The following is a 12,986-nucleotide window of genomic DNA, read 5'->3' on the forward strand; positions in this document are numbered from 1 at the left end:
TGACTTTGTCTTTTGGGTGTGTTTATTGATTTTTGAGCCAGTTTTATGCATGAGAAAATAGGAAAACTTGTTGAATAAGCGGTGCAGTGGTCCAATTCACAACACTGATCCAAACAAAAGATGTTTGTTAGTGTTTGTCTATTAGGTGTAAATTTGCCTTATGACGTCAGAGCCCAGAAGCCTAATTCGCCGCTGGTTCCTTTGAGATTTTCCTATGAGGTTTATAGGTTTTTTTTTAAATTTATGAAGTCATACTTTGTCATTTTGTACAAAAAAAATTACTCGCACCCATATAAAACATTTATAGCAGTTCTGTTCTACTGACAGAACAATTTTTGATAAGTAACTAGATAAACCAGCCTGGGGTGTGAGTGTGTAGGCTATGCAGTGTACGCTGTAGAAAAAAATGTCAAAGTGTCGACAAGTTATGTTAATCCACAGGCTCTATTTTACTCATGAATTGAAAAACCCCAAAGGAACATTTTTAAGCTAGGAACCAGCCACGAATTAGACTTCCGGGTTCATACCTGCACCAATCTGATCTAATTTCAAGATAATAAATGGAAGCATGTTGAGAGAATAAAGTCATAATTGCGAGCTATGAACTCAAAATTAAGATTTTTTTTTAAACTTGTCGCAATTACCCTTTTTATATAGGCTATTCTGTGGCAGAAAGCTGAAATTTATGAAGGTTAATGTCATAAAGAATGACAAGTCTGATTCAACGGCGCTGGCATTACTGTTTGATTTCAAGAAGAAAACAAGCAATTTACTATTAACTAGCCACTCTACTGTACTGTACATGCCTGATCTTAATTACAAATACCACAACAACACCTTTTACCATATGCCATACAGTTTGCATACTGAAAAAACAAGGCTTCTCAGCACCGTGATTTGATTGGCTATGATAGTCTGTCAGTCATTTATCTTTTATAAGTTCAGTTCTCATTGTGACATTTTCTTTTAAATCTCATTTGCAAATGGGTCACTCAACTACAAGACCTAACTTCCTTTACAGCTCTTATTTATTTTCCTTTATCCCCTGAAATCCCTAATGTCCACCTTAATCCCTTAATCCTTTAATTCCACCAATGTTCAAGTTACAGCCTTAATTGCTTAGGTTAGTATCTATTTAAAATAATGACGTTGTTTTCATGCTACTACAATTTTGTGGCTGTCTATTCCATATAGGTATCAATTATTCTTTAGGTAACGTTAGTGTTTATTCTTTAGGTATAGCCACTAGTATGATTTTTTTTTTTTAAGAATCTTAAATGTTAAAACGGTTTGCCATGCTGTCTTGCCTCAAGTCAAATCTAATGAACAAAAATGTTAACTCTACTACGACGAAGGCTTAGTTCATGAATATTAATAACGTGACGTACCACGAACAAAGGCTTCGCTTATTAATATTACTACTACTAGCTAGCGTTATCCTACAGATGGGACCTTTAACGTTTACCATGTAACAGTAACGTCAGCACGATCTGATTAATATTTCATGAAGCAGCCTTCGCTGTAGTAGAGAAACAGTAGAGAGAAGTGCGTTTCCGGTTCAAAGTGCAACGATCTGCCGTATCACCAGTTTAACCGTGAATCATTGACAGGAGTCAGGAGGACATTCGCTTAAGAATAAAAGGTCAGGAAATGGTATATAATTACATAGGCTATTCAGGTTTATCAGTAGTTATCTCAGTGACGGTTCTTGTAAAGCGACTATAAAGGCAGTTTAAGTAGCAGCTGTCAGACAACACACAGTGTGACTCCACCAGCAGTCTATCATCTAGCTAACGTTACACACAGTATGAATGAAAGTGCAATAAATCACTTGCGCGATTTTATTGCAACATTGTGTTTTATGAAACTTAATTTAGATTAAATGTCAACCTTGTATTTACCATGGCTTGTCCACGAAAAAAAAACAAAAACAAAACAAACAAAAAAAACATTATGTTATGCAATTCAACAAGCCTTGTTATGGCATGACCATAGACTATAAAAAAATATGACCCGGGCATGACCCGTATTACTGTTTTTTGTCTTTAGTGGTAATACTTTTAAAGCAGGTTTTTATTGCCATGCATGTTTAGACTGATGTACAGTATTTTGTCCTTTTGTCCATCAATGTAATCCAGATAATGGCTGAGAAGATTGATACCCCTGTCATCCTGGATCATAATTTATGGGGAACCTTAACACATCATTGTGCATCTGACCTGGATCATCATGGTGTGGCTGATGGGCCAGACAGGTAATGAATATGCCAATATCAATCTTAGACTGGACTAACCCTAAGTCATTCACAGTCAATACACCACATGCTCCAGAATGTAGTTTGTAAAACAGATTTGTCTGCTGCAGAATATACATGGACTACAACGCCACCACACCAGTCGATCCAGAGGTAATCAAGGTTATTACTGATGCTTTAACTGATGCATGGGGAAATCCCAGCAGTAATTACCTACCAGGTATGTGGCTCTTAAAGATAGATGTATGGCAGACCTCGACCGCTGACACACATTTAAAGGGATAGTCTACCCTAAAATTTAAATTCTGTCATCATTTACTCACACTCACATCTTTCTAAACCTCTCTGGATTTCATTTACTTCCATTATATGGGCATAAAACACTGATAGTTTTTTGAAAGAAAGAAAGTCCAACAGTTTTGGAATACAATGAGGGTTTGTAAATGATGACAGAGTTGTCATTTTGGGGGGAGAACTATCCCTTAAACACATACTCATATAGTTTTCCACCAATACTAGGTCTGAATGCCAGAGACATCATTTACCATTCCAGAGACACCATTGCAAGGATGGTTGGTGGAAAAGCAGCAGACATTATTTTTACTTCAGGAGGAACTGAGGTGAGGGTTTCAAGAGCACAGTTCAAACAGAATTTAGCAAATGTTCTTCTTTCCTTCTTTTTGCTAGCACAGTATTGAATGCCTTAAAAGCTGTTTCATATGGGTAATTCACATTTCATGAAATCAATAATTATAGTGAGTAAAAAATACTTTTTAATGAATCTTTTTTCTGCAATTTCACTTCTGTCGTAGCTTTGTTCTAAACCCGATACAGGTGCGGTCACATTTACAGTTGCATGGCGAAATTTCGTAGGCAAAGTCCAGTCATTTCAATATGAATCTCCATGATTCGGAGTCTCACGTGAGCATCAATTTTATTAATGTGACTGCACCATAGACTGTAAAAAAATATGGACGTAGTATCCGTGATGTCACCCGTAGGTTTCTGAAGAGCGTTTTTGAAGCCTAAAGTGGGCGCTGCCGACCATCACTATCTTGGCACCGTGCCACCCCTCGTCACTACCGGATAAAATAAAATGGGCAAAAAGGCGAGATGTGGTTGGAGCCGAGGTGCTAATGCTATGCTACTGTCCTTACGCTAAAGTGTCAGCTGTTTGAAGAAGTAAAGCCAATAGTTAAAGTTAATGTTTTTGCCCTTCGAAATACTACAATAGTTAAAAGACGTAACTAAAAGTGAGACTATTTACTTTACTTTTTTATCAATTTTATTAATCCCATAAGGGGCAATTAGTTAAGAGCAGCATGTATACTACAGTACATAACACAGATCACACACATTTCTCACAAGATACAAGCAGTCAGTCAACTATGTGCATTGTGATGCATTATTATTTTGCTAGTTAAAAATGTATTAATATGCAGACAGTAACTTACAATATTGCTCTGAGCTTGTTCGTTTGATAGTGATTTGTGCGCATACAAGTCAGTCAGCATGGCATCGCACATCAAGTTCGTAAAGAGCTTTATTCGGTCCATTTCAAAATCTGATTTTGGCCACCTCTCAATTCCTCAGATGAGTTAAACCAAAGATATTACCTCAGAAGTTCAAGTAAATTAACTAGAAATCCCCCCTCATTTAAGTGTGTGCATCTATTGCATGGATGGACACTAAAAAGTAAAATAAGTTTACAACCACGTTGTAAACATATTTTTTTCTGCTGTGAAGTTGGGCTTGTTAACATGGGGGACATGCAGATTTGGACATTCGGACTCACGCGTCATCCGGACTCAGTTATATTAAAAAATATCTTGGCAGTGGATTGCAACCAACAGATTGAAGCTTAAAAACATGCATCCATCTGTCATAAACAACTTCACGTGGCTCCGGGGGGTTAAGAAAGGCCTTCTGAAGCAAAACGATGAGTTTGTGTAAGAAAAATATTAATATTTAACACGTAACAAAGTAAAATTCTAAAAGGTACAATATGCAAGATTTTTCGCCACCAGGGGTCGCTAACTTCTAACAATAACAAAAGGCGTATATTAATGAAGCATATTCCACATTAATCGGAATTATAGATCTTGTCGTCAAGCTGATGGATCTTTTATAGATGAGTGAATACATTGATGTTTTTAACATGACTGTGGTATGAAGCAGGGAGCGATTGCTAGACATATACTAGTGCCACTAGTGATATAAAAGAATAACTATATTTCATGCTACAGAACTACACGCAAGTGCTGAATTAATACTCACACAGATCAGTTTATTAGAGGAATTAAACTTGAGGTAATGCAGCGCTGTTTCACTTGCTCTAACAGTCACACTATCACACTAAACGGCATTTGTGGAATGTTGTCAGTTACAGTAGGTTGTGTGTTGGTTGTATGAGACTTAGCTAGATCAACATTAGAGAATAACATACAGATCATTTTCTAACTTTTGATCATGTTGAACTACATAACATTGATTAGTTGTATGTACATGTGCTCACCTGTTTAATAAAGTAACATGCAACACTCGCGTCTCTGTCAAGTCGAAGTTAGTCGCGGATGTGGAGCTCTCGGCATCTCGAAAGATGTTTGTTTTAGTCCTCTTTTTGTCCTCAAAGTCTGCTTGCCATGGTCCATAATGTTTGAACAAAACAACAACAGCATGACCGTCCTTCTTGGCATAACGGGCATAACCGACCCAGTTGTCAACGTCTGTACGCCATGGTTGCAGTACGAGGTGTGTCAAACCTAGTGGAAACCGGGGGTAACGCAGATATGACGGCATTGACGCAACTTTCTCACGATTTACAAATAGTTGTAAACATTTGGGATATTGCAAGTTATCAGCTAAACAAAATATATAACATTAGCCTAGCGTGTTTTAAAAAAAAATACTTTTCTGCAAAAATCCTGCATATTGTACCTTTAAGTGGAATCCTTATGTTCGTTTGGCCGGAAGCTAGTTATTTTACTTGTGGACGTTGACACGAACATTCGTGTTGGTGCGAACAAGCCTTTACAATTGAAACACTTATCCGTAACGCTTCTTGTGGTAATCCTAATGATGCATGGCGCTTGTGTTTAGAGGTGCGTTGAAAAAAATCAGGTATTCAGAAGAAATTATTAAACTTTATCTTTATTTAGCTCTCTTTTTCTCCTGGACTTTCAGGCCAATAATCTGGTATTTCACACAGCTGTGGAGCACTTCAGGAAGAGCAAGACTTCTGCAGAGGGAGGCATGAACAGCCAGCAGCTGAATGGAAGAGGCTCCTTACCTCATATTATCATCTCTAATGTGGAGCATGACTCCATCAAACTCACAGCTGAACACTTGCTAAAAGAGGGCAAAGCAGGTTAGTTAGCAGGACTGGACTTTTGGTCTAAAACTTCAAATGGAGACATTGTTCTCTAAAGGTTTAGCTTGAGGAAGTACCTCAGTGTACTACTATAATTGAGAATATTGCATCCAAAATATGTCTATTGCTATCTGTATTATGAATGAACATAAGATATTTGTGCTTGGATTCTCGTTGTAGATGTCACATTTGTGCCCGTTTCCAAGGTGACGGCTCGGGTAGAGGTTGAGGATGTCATCGCAGCGATTCGTCCCACCACTTGCTTAGTGTCGATCATGCTGGCCAATAATGAGACAGGCATTATTATGGTGAGCGTGTTGCTCTGACAGCAGTGTGTCAAACTATTTCATAGTTAAACAATATAATGTGGCTTTGTTTTGGCCATTGGAACAAGGCTTTATTGTGAGTGTGAAATCGCTTTTATAAACAAGTTTTTTATAAACATTATGTTAAAGAGTAACTTGCATTGTAGATGTAAGTTTTGCTGTACTAATGAAAATAATGCTGTAGATTTATTTTTGTGCCATGATTTAACATAAGCACTGATGAGATGTTCCCTTCAACAGCCAATTAAGGATATTTGTCAGAGGCTGAAGGATGTAAACAAACAGAGGGCTACATCAGCTCCCAGAATCCTTCTGCACACTGATGCAGCCCAGGGTATCGGAAAGATACGAGTGGATGCACACGAGCTGGGAGTGGACTACATTACCATTGTAGGACACAAGGTAAGTAACAAGAGACGCTGTTGATATCTCATCTCTCCCTAAGCGAAGAAAATTAGAGATCACAATCCTGTTAATGGTGTGTTCCAGTTTTATGGCCCTCGAATCGGTGCTTTGTTCGCGAATGGTCCTGGAACCACAACCCCTATTTACCCTCTGCTTTTTGGAGGAGGACAAGAGCGCAACTTCAGGCCAGGGTATGACATGGTTTATTGTGGTATGTGGTTTCGTGTATGGGTGATGAATTATTGAACAGAATTAAAATAAGTGTTACCGACTCTGAAATCAATACTGTGGTTATCTCTTTATTTCTCAGAACTGAGAACACAGCAATGATAGCAGGCCTGGGAAAGGTAAAACCCACTATATATATATATATATATATATAATATCCTCATTTATTAATTCATTCATTCATCAATTTATTTTTTAATTATTTCTATTTATATAATTTATTTTATTTATTTATTTTCAGTATAAAGTTTGCTGTTTGTACATGTTAAAACATTTGAAAATGTATTTTTTTTTTTTTTTTTTCAAAGGCTGCCGAATTGGTAAGCTTAAATCTAGCAGAGTATGAAGCCCATTTCCTGGATATCCGATGTTATCTAGAGGAAAAGCTGCTTGTAAGTCTTTTTTCTGCTTTATAGATGACTGGTACAAATGTTTCAGGGGATATTACTTTAGCATATACGGTTTTAGTGCTTTCAAATCAATTAATCGCATCTGATATAACAGTTTGTGTGTGTACAGGTCAAAAGTTTGGAAACATTACTATTTTTAACATTTTTGAAAGAAGAATCCTATGCTCGTCAAGGTTACATTTATTTTATCAAAAATACAGAAAAAAAAACAGTAATAGTGAAATCGTATTACAATTTAAAATAATGGTTTTCTATTATTTATTAAAACAAGATAAATGAGGATGCGGTTAAAAAGGTAATCCATTGATAGCCCTAAGTATATGTGCACGCATATTACAAACTTTTATATTAGATGTGATTAATTGCATTTAATTGATTTCATAGCACCGATGAATCGCATCAAACATAAACGTTTATATACAGTATACATATTACTAACTAGCTCACTAACACCTCTGTCCAACCTAGTTTTGGTGTCTGAATATTTTTTGGGTTGACTGTATACAGTATATGTATATACATGAATAAATTTCATTTATTTATTTTTATTTTTTTTTATTGTATTATTTTTCAGGCTGTCTTTGGAAAAGATAAGATTCACTTTAACAGCCATTTTTCTGGATCAAGCATTTTGCCCAACACATGCAATGTTTCCATTCTGGGAAGAGGACTTCAAGGTGTGTGGATGGCCTCCTTTTCTAGCTTCATAATAAGTACATTATACCTCCTGATATGTATAGGTTCAAAATGTTACCTATATTTATAGTGCACATGTACATTTAACATTCATAAAGATTCATCACAGACATGATATATTGAAGCTTGATTAACTGACATGCAATTACAGTGGCTCCATTTTCTATAACAACATCAGTGATGTTTTTTTTTTTTTTTTCACATGTGTATTGGTTAGAAAAGTAGGTCAGGTCTTGACCCTGCAGATTTGTAAAACACAAGAGCTCTTGTGAATAATTGATAAGACTCTCCCCCCCTGCTGTAGGGCATAGAGTGCTGTCCACCTGTAGGAGGTTGTTGGCCAGTGTGGGTGCTGCCTGCCACTCAGACAGAGGAGACCAGTAAGTCATCTGTACTTACAATGAATATGTTTGGGGTCAATATCAGTTGATTTTTGTATCAGGACAGAGTTTTCTCCAGTTTTGTTAAATCCTGTCCCTTGAATCCTTAAATGATTTTTGATTATGGATGTGCTCTTAAATCCTAAAATAAAGCTTAACCATTGAAAAAAAAAAATATATATATATTTTAATTGTATATTACAAGATATAACCAACGATGCAATGTTTAAACATGATTTTCAGCTTCTTATTGTTAACACGCTCACCTCTTAACCTTCAAATGGTCTTTGTTTTCTGTTTACACTTCTGGGTTTCAGGGTCTATACAACCCCAACAATTGATTGAGTAATTGTACAAAAAAATATACATTTTTAATCATACAAATAATATATCATTTTTTTTGTTTACTTCTCATCTATTCATTAATGCTGTTTTTGGAGATATAAAGTACTTACTTACTTACTTATACCACACAATTCCTACACCATTAGCTTTAGCATTAGTATATGAAATATTATTTTTTTATGATACATTGCATTTATGCTCTAGTACTAGGCCTTCATTTCTGTGTAAAAAATTTCAGATTTATGTCAGATGTTTTTTTTTTTTGACACATGATGAAATACCAGAAGTGTAAAAACATTTTTTTACATACCTTCAGAACAACCGAATCAAGCCCAGTTTTTGTGTGTGTCTGTATAGATAGATAATGTATGAAAAGTCACAAAATCTTATTGCACTGAGATGAAGGGAACCCTTTTTTTTTTATTTAGTAAAAGTCGATTGGGGTTGTATAGACCCCATGACCCGATTGAGGGTTAAGGCCTGTTTAAACTAAGAACAATAACTATAATGATAACTATATTAGTGTCCACATCATCGGCGATGATGTAGTTCATTCTAAACACTCTTCAGGTAAGTTCTGTGAACATAATTTCAGCACAACAACTATCCTGCAAGTCAGATGGTTTTTCATTGGCTCTTAATGTAGAAAGTACTGAAAGTGAATTAGACATCTTTTCTCTTTGCCGTTATCATTGTAATTATAATGTGGACTTCAACTTAGATGTTTAATCTGGTAGGCTAGGATGTCCTACACACATTACTACATACAGTATAAAGCAAACCTTCAAAGCGAATTTCATGCTTTCATTGTTAAATATTTTCTTTAAAAAAGTATATTGATGGTTCAAAGGGTTCATGTTTAAGTGATTAGAGCACACAAAAACAAAGGTTCACTCGAACGTGGATAATGAAGTATATCTGGGCCTTTAGTCTGAATAAATCTTGATGTGTTCATTCCTTTCATTTAAAAAACAATCTTTTGCCTAATCCTTTTTATGGAAATTTTGTTTTGCTCTCAATTCCTTAGACCTTCCCATATTCTTCTAAGCTGTGGGATTCCGTATGATGTGGCAACCAACGCTGTGAGGATTAGTGTGGGTAGAAGTACCTCCCGTGAAGATGTGGACATTGTCGTGGAGGATCTGAGAGACACTGTAGAGCAACTGGAGCGAATGAACTAGTACCATTTGTTCCCTGAGGTGTGGATGTTGCACAATGCTTTATTTAGTCTATAGCTATGTGACTTTGCACTAATTCGATAGTGTCATGAGTAAAGGATTCAGGTTTCAGGGTCATGGATCTACAAACTATTTATTTAACAAAATATTATATTTGATCTAAATCTTATTTGGTTAAAACATTTGATATATGGAACTGCAGGGAATTTACTGTAGCTGAGAAATAGTTTTTAAACTTTATTTTTAGTTTTTAAAAGCTTGTATATAGGGGTGTGCTATATGAATCTTCTACGATAATATATTGTAATTATTTTAGCAATTTTAGTATGTCACTCACTTAGCATAAACCAAACAAAAGCACAACTTGAGTCCACACTATTCACTGAGTTAGAATGTCCCCAATGTTCAAAATATGGGGGCAAAAAATGTCCCTGAATGAGTTGTTTTTTATATCATATCCTGTATTTATATCATCAGATATAGTTAAGCAACAATTTTTGTAATTGTAATTTTTGCCAACGAGTAGTTCCAAACCATCTTAAGTATTAAGGGGTCAGTCTAATATTATATTTAACACACTGTGATGTTTTTCTTTTTTATAGTTTCATATTTGAATGATGTGTAAAAAGATAAATGTATAAAAATAGTTCTAATTATGTTGTAGATGTCCATACCCTATTTTTCAGGGAGAGACAAAGACCTGTTCATTGTAACTTGGCGGCTGCACTTAGTTACTTTGGAATGTGACGGAGCGTGCACGTTCAGAATGAGACGAGATATCTGTTACCAGTGCAACAAAGCTGCAACAGCATTATTAAATGAGCTAAACGGACTCTCTTTAAACGTCTCAGTGCTGATGTGATCTCACCTGACACTGAATCATTAAAGTTCATATGCTCTAACCAAACTGCCCCATTCTAATCCCTTGTTGTCTTTCCAGACACACTCTTGGCCATTCAGACAGAAATGAATTTTTAACATGTGAAAGTGAGGCTCACTGTAATCTCTAATCACATGCCTGCACACCAGTCACACACGTTTTAGTAGGTCTGCAGAGGCCAGTTCTCTCATTACTCTTGTGTCTGCTGCCAGAAGAGAGGGCAACCTTGAGCAAGCGAGCACAAAGGCAACGGCCGGGCCATGCAGAGCACCGGTGGATTGTGACGTCTTTCATTACCTTTACAGCTCACCGGGCCAGACCTGCTGCTCGCCTCCGCTCACCCAATCCCACCAGCTGGCAGACGTTTAGGTGTCGGCTTCCCCCGTGTGTGTGTGCATGTGTGCCGCGGGGGGTAGGTTGAGTTGCCCTACACACCCTCCGAATCCAGTCATAGGCGGTCGGCTCAGGTGCAGAGAGGCAGGGTTGACATGGTGCTCCAAAAGGCCATCGCCGCAGCCCGTGAGGGAGACCTACGGGCCCTCAGGGAGCTCGCCGAAACTGGATGTCTGAACGACGCCATTGCGGATGCACAGGGGGCGGGACTGGTGCACCATGCTGCACGCTGTGGTCAGCTGGACTGCCTTTGCTTTCTGGTGACAGAAGCTGGGCTGTCGGCCGACACAAAGGCCCTAAATGGAGCCACACCTGTCCATGATGCCGCAGCTACAGGTCACACCCGGGAACTAAAGTGGCTGGTACAGGTTGCAAGATGCAATATTAAGGTGAGTGGAGAGTGTAATCCTGTTGTGCGGACAGAGTTGGGTCGAGGGTTGATTTCTCTTTCTTCTGGAGGTCACAAAAGATGATGTTCATGCTGTTCTTTTCCATGCATTCAAACTAGATGGTGTCCAGAGATTTTTTTTAAGCTTCAAAAATGACAGAAAAACACGATATAAGTAGTCCAAATATGACTTGTGCGATAATTTCAAGTTTTTAAATAGCCTGTATTGTACTCTATTGTTATTTTTACACTAGCTCCACCCACCAGAGAAAATTCCAAAAGACACTAGACTGGTTGCTGGGACAGTGGCATGGAGAGATAGAGCAGTGGTTTTTAGATCTTGACACAACTAACCCGAGTTCCAGTCCGACGACTTACTGTCCCATTCTTCTCCCTTTGGTATTTAATAGTGGGAATAATAAGGTCCCAATAAGCCAGCAACCATTTTAATGTTATAAATATGCTCTGAATATGTTGTTTCTTACTGAATGTTACTCTGAGATGCAAATATTATGTATTATAATAATATTATACTAATATTATAATATTACGAAAGTTCAAGAGATTTCCACGATGTGTGCATGAGAATTGTGCAAGAAGTAGTAGATAAATAACGCAATTCTCGCGCATGCTTCGTGGAAATCTCTTGAACTTTCGTCTCAGGTCCAAAAGGAAGAAAAGGAATAGTCAAATAAAGTCGTTATTTTTGTTTTATTTCCGCACAAAAGTTTTCTCGTCGCTTGATAAACTTAAACTAAATAGTTGAGCCACTGTAGTCACATTTTCTTCATTGAAACCGTCAAGTTTCAATCCTTTAGGAGCCTATGTAGCAGTGATCCACCTCTCAAATTTAATCCAAAATATCTTCATTTGTGTTCTGAAGACAAATGAAGGACTTACGGGGTTGATACAGCATGGGGGTGAGTAATTAATGACTTAATTTTCAGTTTTGGGTGAACTATCTCTTTAATATGAATGATGCCAAAAAGCACTGGTTCTCATGTTTCTCCTGTTACTAATTTCATTGCATATGCCCATGTCACAGAAATAGAAATATTGTTTATTTTGGCCTGATACTCACATCATATGGTTATATTGCACACAATATTAAGATTTCTAAAGGATCATGTGACATTGAAGGCTAAAGTAATTGCTTCTTAAAATTCAGCTTTGCCACCACAGGAATAAATTCAATTTGTTTAAACAGTTTTGTTTAAACAAATTGTAATAATTTTTTACAGCATTAGAGTGTACTGTATTTTGATCAATTAAATGCAACATTAGTGAGCGCAAGAGACTTAGTTGAAAAAAAATGTTACCCTCCCCAAAACTTTTAAAATGGTATTTTTCCACAGACGCCAACATAAGACAGATTTTAAACAACTTGAGGGTGAGTGAAACAGTTTTTATTTTTGGGTGAACTATCCCTTTAATGAAATGCCTGACAGCACAGTTATGATATTTATCCATAGATGAGGTCAATAACGCCCATTCCTGCTAATGAAATACATCCTGGACTTGCCGTAATGTATGAACTTTGTTTATGATGCAAACCACTAACCAAAAGCAAGAATGTTATTGGTAAGCAACACCTGCTCCAAATATAGCACCTTACATACTGTAAGTAGTTCTCCCGGTCCAGAAACTGTAGAACGGTGTAAATGGTGTGATTACATCACTTTCCCTTGCTCTGTTTACTCATTGCTCAGTAGTATTGCATGACCACTGTAATC

General features: G+C 37.0%; 2 protein-coding genes across 2 annotated transcripts in view; both read left to right on the plus strand.

The window, feature by feature from the left end:
* The first annotated feature begins 1,540 nt into the window (after nucleotides 1-1,540).
* scly (selenocysteine lyase) lies at nucleotides 1,541-10,424 on the plus strand. The gene is made up of 13 exons (XM_039691607.2): nucleotides 1,541-1,642; nucleotides 2,139-2,254; nucleotides 2,365-2,474; nucleotides 2,774-2,874; nucleotides 5,438-5,621; nucleotides 5,805-5,932; nucleotides 6,191-6,352; nucleotides 6,440-6,546; nucleotides 6,666-6,702; nucleotides 6,892-6,975; nucleotides 7,568-7,670; nucleotides 7,994-8,069; nucleotides 9,442-10,424. Exons 2-13 carry the CDS (start codon nucleotides 2,142-2,144, stop codon nucleotides 9,593-9,595), a joined length of 1,359 nt encoding a protein of 452 aa, XP_039547541.2. The 5' UTR covers nucleotides 1,541-1,642; nucleotides 2,139-2,141; the 3' UTR covers nucleotides 9,596-10,424.
* A 334-nt stretch (nucleotides 10,425-10,758) lies between these two features.
* espnla (espin like a) overlaps nucleotides 10,759-12,986 on the plus strand; it is a 34,015-nt gene continuing 31,787 nt past the window's right edge. Inside the window, exon 1 of the mRNA XM_039691608.2 lies at nucleotides 10,759-11,254. Coding sequence (XP_039547542.2) covers nucleotides 10,961-11,254 — 294 coding nt within the window. The 5' untranslated portion in view covers nucleotides 10,759-10,960. The remainder of the gene's footprint in view (nucleotides 11,255-12,986) is intronic.

Source organism: Pimephales promelas, chromosome 8 (assembly GCF_988280905.1).
Source record: "Pimephales promelas chromosome 8, fPimPro1.hap1.1, whole genome shotgun sequence".
Lineage (NCBI taxonomy): Eukaryota > Metazoa > Chordata > Actinopteri > Cypriniformes > Leuciscidae > Pimephales > Pimephales promelas.